The sequence below is a fragment of the Trypanosoma melophagium genome, assembly GCF_022059095.1.
Source record: "Trypanosoma melophagium isolate St. Kilda chromosome Unknown ctg12segment0, whole genome shotgun sequence".
Lineage (NCBI taxonomy): Eukaryota > Euglenozoa > Kinetoplastea > Trypanosomatida > Trypanosomatidae > Trypanosoma > Trypanosoma melophagium.
In genome coordinates this window covers 155,638-174,261 of record NW_027125138.1, presented here as the reverse complement: position 1 = coordinate 174,261, position 18,624 = coordinate 155,638, and the positions used below count along the sequence as shown (strand labels likewise).

Below are 18,624 nucleotides of genomic sequence, written 5' to 3'. Positions count from 1 at the left end.
AAGAACGATCATTACCACGGGAGTTGAATCCACACCGCCAGTAGTGTTTCCCACGCAAAGTGCAGGGCGTCAAATTCCCCACTCATGTATGGATCCATCTCCATTACAGCAGAAGAAGAAGAGGAAGAGGAACTATCACTATTATCTATAGACGACCTCTCTGCAGATGTAAACATAGAAGAAGACGAAGAAGAAGAAGAATAAGTTGTTGTATCTTTTCCATTTCCCACAATTGTACTTCTCCATCCATGATCTATCGATGTTAACAGGATAGTGGTATGACCACTTCCATCACTGGATGAAATAACACTAATACCATTATTATCCAGATGAAATGGCAGCATCCACATCCACAGACAAGTCAAGAGTAAGATTAGATACAACACCCACAATCCCCGCCCCGCACTGCAGTACTGCCACCAAAGCCACACATTCACAATACACAACTCCCGCACAAACTCCATAAAGTTAATCACACACCGCAGTTTCGGCGTATACCAGCGACGAATAGACGCCTCTCGCCTGGCCGCGCTTGATGCGACATGCACCACACTGTCATACCACGCCTTGGCGAGATTCTTGACGGGCGAGGCGACCGTAACCCAAAACTCCTGCCAGGCCCGCCACCACTTCATTGTCAGCGACGTCCCTTCCGCCGCCGCGGGGAGAACACCGGCGCCACTCGTCGCAAACTCCAAAGAGGCGAGATGCGAGACAAGCACAAAGGGCCCCATAATGAGCATCTTAAGCGTCACCAGCAGAAGACTCAGGAATGAGACGATGATGGAGAGCGAGGTCCAGAGGAGTTCAAAGATAAGCGTAAAGGGGGTGTGGAGTAGACGGCCGAAAAAGTGGAGGGGGAGGAGAAACACTTCCAGTACATAGAATTGAGAGAAGAAACTTGTAAACGAGGCGGCTACGGAAAATCCAACAGAGAGTAAATATGTTACTAACATAGATATACGTAGTGTAACCCGACGTTCTATCCAATCAAGAAGGGGGGCTAATGTGGTAGATACAAACTCTTTCATATGGGGTAAATGCTTATACAAGTCATATAATCCTACAAATAGAGATATTACAGGCCAGATATTAACAAGTCCCACAAATGTCAATCGAAAAACACGACGGTATGGAAGTCCAGTAGAGGCGAGAAATACTGTCCATGCTGGCATACCGGTTTCATACATAGAAAGCATACGACGTTGCTCTTTAAGTGATGCTGTATACGGATGTGTACCTGGTTCTGGTATAAGAACTTCCCGTAATAACGCATTAAAGTTAGGATCTTCTGAATAGACTGTCACAATAGTATCAAAATGTACAGTAGTAGGTGTTGGCATAACTCGAGGATAAACAAAAGGAACATCATAGAGTTGACTATCACGTGTTGATACCAGGGATTCCTTGCCAACCTTATACTGAGACTCCTCATTAGATTTCTGTGTTAATGGGAAATAAGGAATAACACTAGGTGAACCTTCTTCCCGTTGTAGATACTTTCCCTCTTCATTTCCAATATTAGTAATATTATCTACATAATCAGATGGAGTTAAATGATGTATGGGTTCTGGTCTGGTAGGGGTTAAAAACCCTCCTCCTCCTCCTCCTCCTCGTCCCTGTTCTGTACGTGGAAGACTTACATCAAGAGGTTCACCATCAAATGAAGTTAACATGTTATTACCTGTGTAAATAGAAAATGATGGATTCCTTTCAGTAGTGAAAAGTGGATTTCCCATTACATTATCTTCAGAAAACATTCGATCTAAAACACCTGAACTCTGTTGTCTACCAACATTATTACTTTCTTCTTTCTTTACACATGGTATGACATTGGTTACACCTCGACGAACCTGCTGATCAATAAGTTGAAGATCCTCCAGACAACCATAATACGCTAATGCATCTTCTAGTGTGTCAAAAAAGTACGCATACACCGTTTTTGCCTCCATAGCAAAACGACTAGAAAGTAAACGAGGACTATAATCAGTTGCCGTAATATCTTCATGTCGTACTTCTATAACTTCAACACCTATTTTTCCTCCCTTATTATTACTATTATTATTACGCCCACGGTTCTCCGTTGTACTACTACGTGTTCCCGCTAAATAATAATGATAATGATGATGATTATTATTATTATTACTCTTTCCTCCTCCAACGCCAACACTTCCCATCTTAGTACTACTAACATTATTACTTGGTGCTTCCAAGTTTAGAGGTGTGAGAGAACGAGAAATAGCATCATCATTTGTCAATCGTGGTACTAACGTTGGTGTTGGTACAGGACTTTCACCCCCAGCATTAGTTGATGCATGTCCTGTACGATTCACAGAAGGATCTTTAAAGAGTTTCCCTTTATTACATGCAAACGCCGGAGGTGAACCAAATATACTTCTACGAAATCTCCGCCATGCCCCTAACAGTCCTTCTTTCATTTCTTTTTCCTCCTCTTCACCCTCATCACGTACGGCTTTAGATTCCACTGGTGTTATAACAAACACAAATCGATCGCGTGGCCTTGCACTGTGCAGCCAACGCACGGAGTGTCCCACCACCTCCCCCTTTTGCAGCCGGCGATGACTAAAGTAATCCCATCCACCCGCCACTGTTCTCCAGCCGCCAAGCACTAAATAGTGTAACAAGACAGGAGGCTGTTGATCCATGCCCTCCGGGTAAAAGACACTCCAGTGCTGTGGGGCAACTGCGGTTTGCGGGACACGTAGGGATGGCTGGGAGGCCGTACGCATAGGACTTCCCTCCACGGATATTGTGAGGATGGATGGTTTGTGTAATGTGGTTAATATAGGGAGTGGAGTGGTTTCTCGTTTTGTGCTCTCTAGGGCGTTTTCAGAAAATGCACAAATACTCTTTCGCAGTGTCGCACGTTTTACTGCTTTAATATGACTATTCTCACTCGCCTCGATTTGAGGAGGTACAATAACCCTATTTTTCTCTTCTTTCTTTTCACCATTATTTAATGTAAATGACCTCATTTCAGACTCATCATGACTATTCCGTGCGAGTCCATTACTTTTACAGTCAATCTTTGCTTCAGAATCAATATTCATATTACAAAATAAAGCCGAGGTGAGAGCAGATTTGCTATCTGATGCGTGTTCTGTTTCTGGAGAGGATAATGAAGATAACGGGGCGGAACTTAACGTTGGGGCATCTAAACCATCCCAGCGTGGACTTTCACTTCCACTTGCGGTAAGGAGTTTATACGCCACAGTAATACTACTATTAATACCACCAGCAATAGTAGTACTATTAGTATTCTTACTGCTATTTACGTCTATTGAAGAGATACAGTGAGGATTCACTAACTCTTTATTCTCAGTACGCTGCGAACGGTGTTTCCTTGCCCTTTTTCCCATTCTTTTCGCCATATGATTACAGATAACTAGAATAACACTTTTTTTTCTTTTTTCTTTTCTTTTATATATAGATATTTTTTTTTTTCGTGTTTCGTATTTAACCAAAAAAAAAAAAAACAATCTGTTGCTGTCTTTCTTTTTCCTTTCTTTCAACAGGGAATATTTATTTCTCTTTCTCTCCCTTGCTTTAAACGATTTCAACTTGACGTCAATGGTAAATTTTACACACAGACAGACAAAGTGAAAAAAAAACTTTCACTAAAAATATGTGAAATAATGCAATTTTCTGTTGTGTGGTAATTTGATGTTATTTCCTTCGTTCTTCTAAAACAAATGCGATGCCACAAGCGGGTATAGACCGCCCCCCCGCTTGGACCACACACACGCAGAGCACGACCTATCACTACTGTATCACGTCTTGATATACAGCGTACTGCAATTCATCCAATAAAACAGAGAAAAACAGAGAGAAATAAAAGAGTGAAAAGGAAAGAATGATAGAAAAAATAAGTAATGATATTACTCTCTCACAGACTGAAAAAATATACATGATATCCCCTATTTAATTATATATATATATATATATATATATATATATAACGTTATCGATGATAATATAAACAAAGAGGATTTCTGCTCTTTTTTGTCTTTTTCTTCTTTTACAGTGCATAGAATTATTTGATATATTTTTTTACAATATCACAAGAGGCCAAAACCCACCGCTCTCCTAGCACAAACAACAACAAAAAAAAAAACAATTATCACCAATAGCAAAATAAAAAGGAATATAAGATACATAAAAAAAAAACGAAAATATGAACAAAAGTGCTGTATCCATCACACTACCGCAATACAAGCCCCTCTTTGCGAAGAGAAGAAGAGAAAAAAGAAAAGAAAAAAAAAATTACACAGACAAACACACGCCCATACGCAAATTAATTTTTTTTCTTCTTTTTGTTTCCACCTTTTTTGTGCGTTTATAGGTCTGTATTCACAATGATTCACAGTAGAATTATTATTATTATTATTATTATTATTATTATACTTCAGTTGCAATTTCTGCAGTGGGTGCCGTTGGAGCCCATATACGGTAACGTAATTCCATATCCTTTGGTGTATACACCACCACTGGTAATTTACTGTTATACCGAATCATGGGTTGATCTGTTATCGGTACAAACTGCGATACGGGTTTTGTATCTCCCAGTGGCGCCATTAGTGTACTTGCCATCTCCCCTGCCTTTACTACATAGTAGGGATATCCCCAGCCATCAATCGTCTTTTCCTCCACATTCCCAGAGAGGGCGTAGTAATTAACGCCGTCTACCATTGCCATACGGCCTGGGATAAGTTGTAGACGGTACTGTGATCCCTCATTCACACCGTGTTCTTCGAGATAAATAACATAACGTCGTTGATCGGCTGTTGGCTTCGGGTACGGGGCTTTATAATCCTCCAAGGACTTCGTGGTATTTGTTTTTGCGGAAGCGGATGATGGGGCGTGTGTCATTTCTTCTTTTTGTTTTGGATTGTTTGATTTGATCTCTCGTGAGTTTAGAATAGTGGAAGAAGAATGAGGAGGAGTTAAAGGAGAAGGAGGAGGAAATTCAGGTGTTAGCGCCACACCAAGGAGGGAAAATAAAGAAATACATACATACATATAAAGAGTTGTTTTACTCAGTTGATGTGAATAAGAAAGCATCCCTTGCAATACTGGATCTAAAAAGCAGATTGGTAAATAGAGAAAGAGAGAGAGAGAGAGAGAGAGAGAGAGAGAGAGGGAAATCCAAAAAAAAGATAAAGTGAAATCTATGTAACTGACAAGACGCAAGAAGAATATTGTCGTAAAGAAAACCGGAATAATCTGTAAACCATACCTTTTCCCTTAATACCAAACAACAAAAGAGAAAAGATAAGGGAAGAGGAAAGAAAAAATTATTTATTATTTCTCCTCCTCTAGTTTTTATCATTTCTTCCGATGATATTGAAAATAAACCACAAAAAGTAAAAAGAGTCCAAAAGAGACTAATCAACCACTAATATCGTGTCTTGATACTTGCTGAAAAGGGAAGCATTGGGTGGTCATTTTAACCACACAAACACACACAAATTTAACTGCTAGTTGTATTACTAGATAAGCGGTATAGGGAAGGATAATATAGTATATTGCAGTTTCCTTGTTATTGTTGTTTTTTTTTTTTACCTTATCATGAAAAGAAAGAAAATAGCAATAATAGTAATCATGATATTATAAATAGGCAATAACACTAAATTGGCATAGAGAAATGAGACTAGACATGTTCTACATTAACAATCTTCTTTTCTTCTTTTTCTTTTTTCCTATTCATTTCATCTATTCTATCACTTTCTCTCTTTCTATCTATCTATTAGTAATGTTATCCGATGTCTTCTCTCATTCCTCCTCTGCGGCTTCTTCCCCTTGCGAAGTAAATGAACCAAACTGTTCATTCCACTCCACATAACGTGTCACCTCTGATACTCCAACACTTGGTCGAATACGCTTTAATGCTTGTGTAAAGTCTTTTCGCTGAATAGGCCGTAAATCACTTAACATAACGTCTGTTAGTCGCATCGTAACTTCTCGCAGTGGTCCCATAGCGGCTTCCCGACAGACTTGTTTAAGATCTGCACCGGAGTATCCTTCTGTTACAGCCGCAATCTCCGCAATTTCCTTTTCATCTAGTGCATGTACAACATTTACAAGACTTTTAACACCTTCACTACTTTCACCACGCCGCTGCTGCTGTGTCTGTTGTTGTTGATGTTGTTGTTCTTCCATTGTGTGTAAGAGTCGTTTCACAAGTTCCACACGTGCGGCAGCATCTGGAAGAGGAATATATAATCGTTTCTCCATACGTCGACGGGCGGCTTCATCTAATTCATCCGGTCTGTTAGTTGCCCCAATAAGTAATACACGATCCCCACGATCTGTCGCCACACCATCTAACTGAACGAGAAACTCTGTCTTTACACGGCGTACCGAATCCATTTCACCTTCCCCACGCATAGACAGAAGCGAATCAATTTCATCAATAAAAATAACACTTGGTTGTTTTACAGTGGCTACAGCAAACATACATCGTACCAATTTTTCACCATCCCCCATCCATTTAGACATAAGAGAAGAGGCACTAATGTTTAAAAATGTACATTGGGCACGATTCGCAATAGCGCGGGCAATCATTGTTTTACCCGTACCTGGCGGTCCAAACAAAAGCAAACCACGCGGTGGATCACGCAAACCCACAAATAAGTCTGGTCGGCGTAATGGCCACACAATCGCCTCTTCCACACTTCGCTTCGCATGTTCAAGTCCTGCGATATCGTCCCAACCAACACTGGCAGCACCGGCGCCGTGCTCGAGTATTTCCATCGCCACTTGTGTGACGAGTTTCGGGTCAAGTGGGAGTAAAATGGGCGGCACAGAACCATCCGGGAGAAGCAGAGATGCCGGATAATCACCCCGTTCATTATCACTATCATCTCCTTTGCTATGGTTCGTATTATTATCTCCACGGGTATTTCTTGGGGTTTTGCTAATGGAACTTAAAACCTCATTCACGGGAACACCATTTGATGCTACTGCTGTATTAGTATTATTAGCATTAATAGTTGTATTAGTTCCATTGGCACCATCACTTCTTTGTGGTGGAGGTGATAACTGTTGTCTTTGTTGTTGTTGTTGAAATGGCGGTGTAAATCCAGATCGACGTAAACCCAACGCCGGTGTTCGCCGCTGAAGTGAGAGACCAGATGGCATTGAACGTCCAGCCTTTACATCTGCCACTAACTGTTCTCCTGCCGTAATAAATCCACCACTTGGATGTCCTGCAGTAGTAATAGTAGAGAACTTACTTTCCAGATCCTCTTTACCTCCTTTTTTAGTATGCAGTATGGGAGGGTTGTAAGTTCGATTTTCTTTTATTTTTGTATCATGTGGGTTCTCTTCTAAAACAGTAGAAGTAGCAGTAGTAATAGTATTAGTATTAGTATTAGTAGTTTCAGATGAATCAACTGTTGTCCAATCTCCATTCCAATGATGTGGTGCACGTTTAATAGCAAATGATGTGTTTGTCGTCGATGGTGCTGGTGTATCTGTATTACCCACAACAGGTGTATTCGATGAGTTCTTCAATATACTATTCAGATGACTTAATGGGGAAACTGGGGGTTGCGTTAAACACAGTTTTCCACGACTATCAACGTTAAGCGTCATTTGAGACTTTGGATGTGATGATGTATGTGATGAAACATTACCTCCATATGAAGTATCAGATAATTGTTGTTGTTGTTGTTTCTGTTGTTGTTGAATGTTAATATGTTCATACAACGTACCTGTGGTTCCCACTACTTCTGATCGCGAGTTCTCTTGTGGACGCAAGACTCGTCCATCAATCTTCACAGCTAATGCAAATGGTCGTTTATTTCCTCGTCCCCCACTCTTAATAGCATTAACTTCCACTTCATCTCGCACTCGTGAGCGCTTACTTCGCATCTCACTCTGTGGAACCGGCGGACACTGACTGGATATTAACTGTGAAGAGGATAATGATATAGATTGCAGACCATTCTGTGTAGTATTAATAGTGTTTGTTTCATTAGGGAGTTTATCATCTCTTTCCTCCCGCTGCGATGCGCCGTTTGTGTGTGGCGATCCTGCAATTAATACCGCCCGAAGTGCTGGTGAGGATTGCTGTAGGATGCGAATAGTTTCGTGCATATCAACAAGACTTTTATAATACGACTTCTTTCCTCCTCTTTCTTTTTTTTCTTTTTGTTGTGATGATGATGAGACTAGGGATATTGATTTATCTGACTTTTTACTATTCTGATGTATTCCATGCATTAGAGAGATTGTTGCACCAATTGCTATACTGCGATTCATCCACAATAACTGAGCAATATCTTCTTCACTGTTCATTAATACACCGTGATCTCTCATCCACACTATATCACTATTTCGATCCACTTCTTTTTCTTTTTCTTGTTGTTTGCGGTATTGCCAACGACGCATGGCTTCACACATTACAGCCTGGAAGTGTTTTTGAAGAGTAAATGGTATACTGTTATTATCATTATTATTATTTGCACGCTTTTCATTGCCATGAAGACTAATCATTGGTTCTTTTGCATGTTCCTCGTGTAGACGTGCGTAATGAGATTCACTTGCGGCGATGGCGGTAAACAACAGAGATCGTAATTGCCGCATTCTAGGCACATAATCTCCGCTTGCCTTTACACCTGTAGTACTCATACTATTATTATTAATATTATTCGCAGTAGTAGTAGTAGTAGTAGTAGTAGTAGTAGTTATATTACTATTATTGTTATTAGTAGTGGTTCTATCGGATCTGTTCTGCTGATCATAGACACTACGCAGAGAAGCAAACATGACCTATCGTAATAATAATAATAATAAAGAATAGAACAGCAGTGTAGGCACAGACACGCAGGTCCCTCTCTAGATAAGCTCAAGAAACTAAAATAAGAGAAGAACAACAACAAAACGAAAGAAAGAAGGAAAGAAAGAAAGAAAAAAAAAATAAGATGTTTAAATAAACAAGCAAAAATAAAAAGAAAACAAGACAAAAAAAAAGTTTAATAAATAGAAAAATAAAAAAACAAAAATAACAAGAATAACACAAAAATGCACACAAAAAGAAAAACAACAACAGCAATAACAACAACAAAAAACCACCGTAGAAAAATTGAGACAAACAGAATTCCACACATAAAAAGCACACGTAAAGAGGGAGGATATATATATACAGAAAAGAAAGAAAGAAAGAAAGAACCAAAGAAAGAAAGAAAGAGAATCGACTATTTCTCTTCTTTCCCTATATTCTCCATACGTATTTCCTTTCTTCTTGTTTATTGTTCTACTTCACATAGTAGACCTATACGAAGAACACGGACTAACAAGAGTGTTAACACCGTCACCTCTCGCATTAACCAAAGTGCAGATGTTGTATTTTCCACTGCGGCTTCTGCTGCATCCACGCATGTGTTAACACCCACACACATCTTTGCAGTTTCTCTGTTATCCGCGGTAACGGATAGTGCCAACTCTTGTGCCTGTACATCTGCCTCCACAACGGCTACACAGAATACTCGCATCATCGCTTCTGCCCATATTTCGAGTTCTCTATCGGTTTCATTTTCTATTTCCTGCAGTGGGAGATGCGACTGTATCCACTTTCGACAGTGTTCAGCCGTTAGAAATAAAAGTGGGGCATAGCAAGAATCTAAATAGTCTTTCATACCGCTTTCTATATTATCTTCTGAAAGTGGTAGTAATAAGATCTTAAGACGTCCTTCGGAACCCCATTGTTGTGCTCGTTGTATGGTATTTAAAAGTGCCTGATGTATCCATGATGATCCTTCAAAGGAAGCGGCAATAACACTATTTGTAGAGATATCACGTTGAGAGATCTCAGTTGGTGCAAACACCTCTGGAGGGATAGCATGTTTTACAATGGATCGAAATATAATCTCTGAATTTCGCCAAGCATCTTCCAAGGTATTATCTATAGAAGTAGATACCGTTTCCTTATTAACAGTGTTATTATCCTCCTCCATAATAGAGTTAAGTGATGTTCCTATAATTTTTTTAACAAAATCTCGTAAGACGTTTTGTGCCCATCCAGATATTGGCGGTCTCACTCGTTTATCTAGATCAGTATAAAGAAGATGCAATAATGTATCTCGTTTCTTAAACCAAATATTTAACTTTTTGTTAATAGAAATATCTTTTAATGAAGCTATTTCTTGTGATTTACGTAAACATTCACTATTTTTACTCTTATGGTTATTCTTCTTGTCATTAAGAGGGTCTGGTTCATGCGATGTCTGTATATGAGTTGAAGAAGTAGGAATAACAGAGGGTTTTTCGGCACTCTCCAACTCAATTTTAACTGCACCAAATTTAGATTTAGAGGCCTTTGTTTTCTTCCCTATATTCTTTCGAATTTCAGTCGATAACACCGCTGCCTCAGGAACATTCGTAGTATTAGTATTAGTAGTAGTGGCATCATCAACCACAACAGGTGAAGGATGAGAATATGATACAAAAACCCCTTCACTATTACTATTACTATTACCACTACTACTAGTACAACCAATAGTATTACCCTTATCATTGCTTCTCCCGTCATTGACGGCTCCAACGTTTCTGCCACATGAGATTGGGGAGAAATGCGGAGCTTCCAAGTCCTCTTCTTCTACTTCTCCATTTTTCCGATTCTTTTTTTGTTTCAGAGGTCCATTGAACGTTTCATGATCTTTTCCATCACTTAGCGAAACAAGTGAGTCAACATAGGCCTTACCAAACTGCTGCACCTCTGACATAATAGTAGACATGTAGTTTGAGAGATTCATGATTACAACTATTATTACTATTACTACTACTGCCACCACCCTCCTCACCTGTTCCTTACCCCTTTTGTACACAAAAGAAGGTATAAAAAAGAAAAAAAAGGAGAAAAGAATATCTGCAATATTCAAAGATATAGATAGACAGAGGTTTTAGTAATACTAGAAGTGACAATAACATCATTTCAGTTGCCTAATAGCAAAGGATTTCTCATTATTTATTTTTATGATTATTTGTCATTTGTTTTTTCCCCCACTCCCACCCGTACTAGTAAACCTCCACTAAAACTAAAATAAAAAAAAATAAACACGGAGGTGTTTCTACTTTACTCCTTCTTTTATATGCCCCACTTTTTTTTCCTTTTTTGTTTCAATCACTCATCTCCCATACATTCCCATATATATATATATATATATATATATTTCTCTTTACCGTTTGTCATTTTTTCTACCTTCTTCTTCTCGTGGTCTTGATACCTTTTCTTTCTCTTTTCCATTCGCCGGTTCCGCACTCGCCTCGGAGGGTCGCCGGCTGTCCACCCACGCCAGTCTCTGCAGAGGCACATCACTGCCCAGAGACTCTCGAAGAGGCGGCAGTACCTGCGGGATGTTTCGCATGGGCGTTATCGACGTGGTTTCCTTTTTCTTTTCGCCTCCCTCTTGTTGTTTTTGGCGTTGTTTCATTGATGTTGCTGGACTTCGCGGAAGAGGTGGACGCGCCGGTTCATTTAGTGGATTCATCATATGACTATGGCGACGCAGATGGGGTGGAATGGTGGGCAATGCTGCGGATCCACTTGGCGCAGAAGCACGAGTTCCTGTTGAGCGGTATGTGTCTACGCTATTACCACTGTTATTACTATTATTATTGTTATTAATAATATTAATAGTATTTCTACTCTTGTTGTTATTAGTACTACTACTCTCAGTCTCTGGCACAAAAGCAGCGCCGTGATTTCCCACGGAACGTGAACGTGTAGGTTGGGCGTTTACTGACCCTGTTGTCTCTTCAAGAAACCGACTATCTTGCTTCTTTACCTCACTTAATGCGAGAGACTTATAAAACTTTGAAAGATCACTAAAATCCACCACACGTGGAAGTCGCTCTATTGGCACATTTGGAAATGTCAATTGTTCTACTTCACGTCGAGTCATTGAGAGTGACTCACACAATGTTAACATTACAAAGTCAGTAAAGTCATTTCGATTTAAAACACCATAGTTTCCTACATCTACACCATCAAAAAAGAATCGGAAAGTTTCAATATCCTCTATACTTAGAGGAATATCAGCTGTATGTTCCTTCTTCATTCGCACCATAAGACGTTTAAGAAGACGAATAGAATCACTCTTACATTGTGTCACAAATTGAATATAATGTTGCTCATCTCTAAAATTAGAAAGTTTATTGTCACCATCACTATATTTTGCCGAAAACCTTTTAGGTGTTTCTGGAGCATCATTAGCAGCAGGTGTAGCAGCATTACAAACAGCCCGTACACGTTTTACAACAGATACCTGTTTTGTTTTACTACGATTTCGTACAAGTGCACGTTGTTTTGCCATAGAATTTACAATATCACACATCTCCTTTTTAATATGTTCATTATCAGGAGAAATCGCATGTTCCGATGCGCATCGCTTGAAATCTTTATCTTGAAGAAAGCCTACTTCGCTGAGTGGTACACCATATGGAACTGGGGGAAGAAAAGGGTATTTATTAAAAATAGCCTCATTCTCAGCCTCTTTCTTTTTTGCCCATTCACGTAAAAAGGGTTCAATATCTTTTCCATGACCCCTATTTCGTGCATCTAGGAGATTATGCAACTCTTCATTTTGTCCTAATTCCTCATCAGAGAGATGTGCCCATGGCTGTGGTACACAAAGAGGGTTATTAACATCAAACAAAGGTGTGTTAATACTATTGCTAGTATTATTATTATTATCATTATTATTACTATCACCACTTGTATTATCTACCTTTGATGCTACCGTACGTTTAGCAAGCTCCTCTCGACGTGATTGACGTAAAGCTCGTCCACGAAGTGAAGCCCCTGGTAAAACCTGTTCTTTTGACATGTCAATCACACGTTTTATAGCTGTGTCAGCTATTTCCTTCATATATGCAGTAGCGATGGGAACTTTACGCATTGCATAGGCCTGTAACATATCTTCATGCTTAAAAACCAAAGCCATTGCTGCAGGATCACTTTCTATTTCTTCTTCTGTTGTATTCCGCGATAACTTGGGACGTGCTTTATTTAATATTTGAGATATAAATCGTCGCTCTCTCTCTAATTCTCTTGCCTCACGACGATTAACAGGTACAATAGAAGCGTTATTAAAAGAACAACGACGTCTATTTACTGTGGCAGCAGGTTTAGTATCCAAATCATCTTTAACATAGGAAGCTTCATTATCCTCTATCAGAGATACTGATTCATGCCGCCGTGGTAACACACGTGAGCGACGAGCTGAACGTGATATATCAATACTACCACTTCTTGGTGATAATTCTGAACCTCTTCCAGTTGAAGAGAGTTCAGAATCCATTGTATCACGTATTTCGCGTGCTTCATCATCCTCTAACTGTGATATCTTCAGACTTCCCTTCTTCTCACTTAATCTCTTAACACGCCGTTTCTTTCCCTTTGGTCGTCTTGCCTGACGTTGTCGTGCTGCACCACTTGCCACACTTTCCTCTGCAGTAGTAGATGGCATTGTCGTTGTTGGATGAACTGGAGAAAGGACCCTTGGCAATCCTAACGAAAATGGTGGTGGTGGTAGTAGTGACTGAGGTAAGGCTGATACACTTAAGTCATGATGTCGTACATCGTTCATCATAGTACGGGCTAACACAATACTCATGGGTGACGGACGTTGATCTTCATTCGGCTGCTCATGTACAAGTTCAAACGATATCTCCGGTTCTTCTGTTAAAGCAGTTAAATTTTCTTTTTCTCGGGCTGTTCCCATACGTCTCGTTTTCGTCTTTATCTCGGGTGTTTTGTGTACATTTCTCTCTTGTCGCCGTCTTGGTGGAATTTCAGACTCTTCATCCCTTAAACACATACCCTCAAGATCCGGAACGGTTGTCATAGTAAGTGAAGTATTTGCACTTTTGCGATGCTTTCTTTGGGTTCGACTAGTACCAGTTAACCGTCTTGACATTTTTTCCTGTTGTTGTTGTTGTTGTTGTTGTTGTTGTGTGTGCGATTGAGTCTCTCCACGAGATTCTTTAGTAAGGTTGTCAAGAATTTCCGTACCACGTTCAACTAACTCACCAGCCGGCAAATCTGGAACCACACTCACAGTACACTGAGAAAGACTGTTACCTTTTCCCCGTCGCATCTTAAGTCTTTTCTTCAGCACTAACTTCTTCTTCTTTCCATCCTTTTTAGATAATTCTGATGGAGGTAAGGGAGACAAGCCCTCCATTAATCCCAAAGGTGACGAAGGTGAAACAGATGTTCCACCAGGTGATAACAAACTGCCAGGAGTTACTTGTGTTCCAGTAACGTGTGATATACCACTATCACCACCTATCTGTGACACTGTACCATCCTCTGCTATCTGGTAGGCAATGAGATTTGGAATGGCGTCCACTGACAATCCAGCTGAAGGCCGATGAGCACGCAGACGACGCATTAGCAAAGTACGCTTCATTTTATTGATAGAATCTGGCGTGCTATCGTCCAATTCAGCAGCTCCACAAAAATCACACCGGGATGTGCCTTCACTGAATAGACGACTAGTACGATTGCTGTTCATTGAAGAAGCGAGATCAACATTCGTCTCTTTGATCTCAATGTAAACGTTATCCGGAACCTCTCTAAAAGAAAGGCTAGAACAGCTGTTAGAAGAACCAGTTCGTTTCTTTTTACGCTGAGACACAGACGAACGCCGCCGCCCACGTCCTTCTTCTTCCTTAGCAATATCTATAAACGTCACAACACGGCGTCTAGAGCGTTGTGACAACAAGCTATGCCTCCAGCGCGCAATTAACTCATCTTCACTCAAATCTTTTAAACTCTTATCCCTTGATCCTTGACACGTTTCAGCCGCTACCACAACACAGTGATCATCATCTAACAACTCGATACTACGTTTCCTTTCTTCCCTTTCAACCGAATCAATCAATTTCATATTCAAAGGTCCATTCAACAATGACTGCCGTTCTGTCTCAAGATTTTGGAATTTCTCATCAAAACCGACGGCATGATTTACATCTCTAACACACATGGGATAAGATGAACGCAATGAATCAATTTCCACCGCAATACTGCGCTCCGCCTCAACAAGTGCCCCACCAAGTCTATTTACCTCACTCTTAAGATTAGTTCCAGAAAAATTGCAGTGCAAAATTTCCTCCACAATCTCATTTGAGTTCCAATACAAGTTTATCGACGTAGCATCAGTAGCAGCACCCGACAACCCCTGTTGCTTAAGAGAATTAGCAACTTTCTCACACTGTAATAGTTCACTTGACACAATATCATGCACTCGCTCACGGAGAAGATCATCGTAGATACGAACAAGCTCCCAATCAACCATCTCACTTGATAATGCGACTATTCTTTTCCTGCAGTACTCCCTAAATTTAACATCATCCATAAAAGAAAAAAAGCGCAGCGGCACTGTCCTCACCTCGTTCATCTCCAGATAAGGATTACGAGCACGAACCGCTTCATCCTCATCCGCGCGCAGCGCGTCCACCGCTTTCTTCATGGCAGCCACGCAGGATGCGCGGTCGCGCAGCTGGGACTCCACTTCTGCTAGCGCCTCACGGTTTCTCTGCGGCTCCGACGTCATCGCCCCACGCCTCTCCACCATTTCCTGGAACACCGCATCGTCTGCAAGATCCAGATCGCTCAGCAACACGTCGTCAACACGCTTCGAGAGGAACGGGTACTTGTGGCACTCCTCCTCCGTCGCGTGCAGTTTCATGGCCGCTAGCTCTAGCGCACGCGCACACACCGCACTCTCCACAGCAGCTATCTGCTCCGCGTTCTTTACCGGGTCGGTCCGCAGGTCCTCTAGCTCGTTCGCCAGTTTGCGGAACGTCGGGTCCTCATGCACGCCCACCTCCACAAGGGCAACGCCGGGCGCCGGCTCCTCCGGAATGTACGGGTACTTCTCGTGCAGGTTCTCAGCCTCTACAAGCGCACGATGCCGCGCCGTCGCCACGTCCTCAGCGATCTTGCCAGCAAGATCATGCATTGCCTTCTCCAGCCGCTTCGCCTCCGGGCCACCGGCACGCTCAGGCTCGCTGCACACTGCCGCGTACCTCGCCAGCAGCGCCGTGAACTCGGGATCGCTCTCCAGGTGCAGCTCGCGCAGCGGGACATCAACGGGAAGGTGGCCCAAGAACGGCCATCGTCTGTGCAACTCCGCTTCTTCCTCAACCGCCTTAGATATAAGTAAATTGCAGTGTTCCCGTATTTCTTCTTCTTTTAGCTTTACCACGCGCATTGTTTTTCTCAACGGTCCTATTAGTTCTTCACGCTCTGCTGCCAGTTTCATGAATACAGGATCATCTTCAAGTCCAAGTTGTGTTATAGGAACACCATTTATTGTTGCGGAAAGAAATGGAAAACGTTCAAGTAATTCCTCTGGAGGTTCCTGTAGCTTCTGACGTTCCTTAACGAGTTGCATAAATACAGGGTCTTGCTCTATGGGAAGATGAAGCTGCGAAATAGTTTCCAGAGAAGCGCGAAGGAACGGATATTTATGGTATAAAGCAGCGCTAATACGTCTCTCAGCACGCTGCGCTTGGGCTGCATCGGAAACCAGTTGTTTTAAACGAATCTTTATCATCTCATTAATGCATCGGACGACAGGTGAACTCCTATCCAATTCCTCTTGCGCCTTACAATTCTGTAAGTACAAGTAATATGGGTCTTCTGTAGTAAGAGTATTGACTACCTTTGCGGGCATACATTTTTCTTCGTCTGATGTTGATACATTCTCATCGTCAAGAACACCAAAAAGTAACATTGTAGGGACACGTCTTCGGTTTAATCTAGCACGCCACAGACGGTGCTTGAATTGCGCAATGTCTTTCTCCCGGAATAACTGTTCCACGTACCGCTTTGGTCTCTTAGCCAAACGCGCCTTTCGTACCTCTTGCTCTGCTCTACAGTATTTTTCTAGTGCCGTCAAAACACACCGCTCGTCATTTACCAGTGCAACAGAACGGGAAAACTGTTCTTTCTCTATTGTGGCCACTGTATCGACATTTACAACATTAAGAGAAAGGGCTTCCTCTCTAGCTTGCTGCAGAGCACGAAACAAATCATCACTTCGAACAGCAGGATTAATATCGCGAGAACACATAGGAAATTCTCCCCGTAGGTCTCGCAGCTCTTCTGCCAATTCACGCTCGGCAGATAGAAAACTTTCCATAAGGCGATCGACTCGAGTTTGAATATCTATTCGAACAGCATTTACCTCCTTCACACAGTTCTCACCATCTCCTTGCAAGAGTTGATCAGCTTTCTCAGCCAACAAAGCCACAGTATCATCCTCACTAACATTCAGCTCGTACAAAAACCCTCCTCTCATAGGATTAAGATGCCCTGCTACTCCAAACTCCTTACGAAGTTCGTCCTCATCAGAACATACCTTACGAGCCAACTCAGCAGCATTCTCCAACAACTGACGATCAACCTCCTCAATTGCAGCCACATCATGAGTCGAAATAATATGATTACGACGCCTTGTCAACAACTTTGCTTGGTGATCATCATCTAACCCAATGAAACGAAGCGGCACCGACCTCACCTCGTTCATCTCCAGATAAGGATTACGAGCACGAACCGCTTCATCCTCATCCGCGCGCAGCGCGTCCACCGCTTTCTTCATGGCAGCCACGCAGGATGCGCGGTCGCGCAGCTGGGACTCCACTTCTGCTAGCGCCTCACGGTTTCTCTGCGGCTCTGACGTCATCGCCCCACGCCTCTCCACCATTTCCTGGAACACCGCATCGTCTGCAAGATCCAGATCGCTCAGCAACACGCCGTCAACACGCTTCGAGAGGAACGGGTACTTGTGGCACTCCTCCTCCGTCGCGTGCAGTTTCATGGCCGCTAGCTCTAGCGCACGCGCACACACCGCACTCTCCACAGCAGCTATCTGCTCCGCGTTCTTTACCGGGTCGGTCCGCAGGTCCTCTAGCTCGTTCGCCAGTTTGCGGAACGTCGGGTCCTCATGCACGCCCACCTCCACAAGGGCAACGCCGGGCGCCGGCTCCTCCGGAATGTACGGGTACTTCTCGTGCAGGTTCTCAGCCTCTACAAGCGCACGATGCCGCGCCGTCGCCACGTCCTCAGCGATCTTGCCAGCAAGATCATGCATTGCCTTCTCCAGCCGCTTCGCCTCCGGGCCACCGGCACGCTCAGGCTCGCTGCACACTGCCGCGTACCTCGCCAGCAGCGCCGTGAACTCGGGATCGCTCTCCAGGTGCAGCTCGCGCAGCGGGACATCAACGGGAAGGTGGTCCAGGTACGGCATCTGCTCCCGCAGCGCAGCCTCCTTTTTCACAAGTGTGGCGGCGAGCTGTGCGGCGCGAGTCCTCAAGCTCTGCTCATTCGCTGCCAGGGCTTCTGCATTCGCACGCGGCGATGCCGCAAGGGTTGCGTGCTCCTCCGCGAGCGCGACGAACTCATCGTCGTCCGACAGCCCGAGTTCACTCAGCGGAAGGCCAGCTATCTCCAAGGCCTCCAGATAGGGGTGCTGCTCCAAGAGTCGCTGTTCCGCGCGCTGCCTGGCCACCGCAGCCTTCTCCGCGTCCGCGCGCAGTTGCTCCAGCCGGTCCTTCATCTGCTCCTCCACGCACTGGATTGCTGGGGCA

At 42.7% G+C, this 18,624-nt stretch overlaps 5 protein-coding genes across 5 annotated transcripts; all 5 read right to left on the bottom strand.

The window, feature by feature from the left end:
• Nucleotides 1–11: 11 nt before the first annotated feature.
• On the bottom strand, nucleotides 12–3,392 carry LSM04_003152 (uncharacterized protein; the record flags this gene model as incomplete). The annotated part of the gene is made up of 1 exon (XM_067332203.1): nucleotides 12–3,392. The coding sequence occupies one exon, from the start codon at nucleotides 3,390–3,392 to the stop codon at nucleotides 12–14; it is 3,381 nt and encodes a 1,126-aa protein (XP_067194308.1).
• Nucleotides 3,393–4,419: 1,027 nt separating this feature from the next.
• LSM04_001245 (Proteinase inhibitor I11) lies at nucleotides 4,420–4,890 on the bottom strand (the record flags this gene model as incomplete). Its single annotated transcript, XM_067332192.1, has 1 exon — nucleotides 4,420–4,890. One exon carries the CDS (start codon nucleotides 4,888–4,890, stop codon nucleotides 4,420–4,422), a length of 471 nt encoding a protein of 156 aa, XP_067194264.1.
• Nucleotides 4,891–5,793: 903 nt separating this feature from the next.
• LSM04_001605 (AAA ATPase) lies at nucleotides 5,794–8,793 on the bottom strand (the record flags this gene model as incomplete). The annotated part of the gene is made up of 1 exon (XM_067332181.1): nucleotides 5,794–8,793. The coding sequence occupies one exon, from the start codon at nucleotides 8,791–8,793 to the stop codon at nucleotides 5,794–5,796; it is 3,000 nt and encodes a 999-aa protein (XP_067194274.1).
• Nucleotides 8,794–9,272: 479 nt separating this feature from the next.
• Nucleotides 9,273–10,778, bottom strand: LSM04_003647 (uncharacterized protein; the record flags this gene model as incomplete). The annotated part of the gene is made up of 1 exon (XM_067332170.1): nucleotides 9,273–10,778. One exon carries the CDS (start codon nucleotides 10,776–10,778, stop codon nucleotides 9,273–9,275), a length of 1,506 nt encoding a protein of 501 aa, XP_067194318.1.
• A 423-nt stretch (nucleotides 10,779–11,201) lies between these two features.
• On the bottom strand, nucleotides 11,202–18,593 carry LSM04_003600 (uncharacterized protein; the record flags this gene model as incomplete). The annotated part of the gene is made up of 1 exon (XM_067332159.1): nucleotides 11,202–18,593. The coding sequence occupies one exon, from the start codon at nucleotides 18,591–18,593 to the stop codon at nucleotides 11,202–11,204; it is 7,392 nt and encodes a 2,463-aa protein (XP_067194314.1).
• Nucleotides 18,594–18,624: the final 31 nt, after the last annotated feature.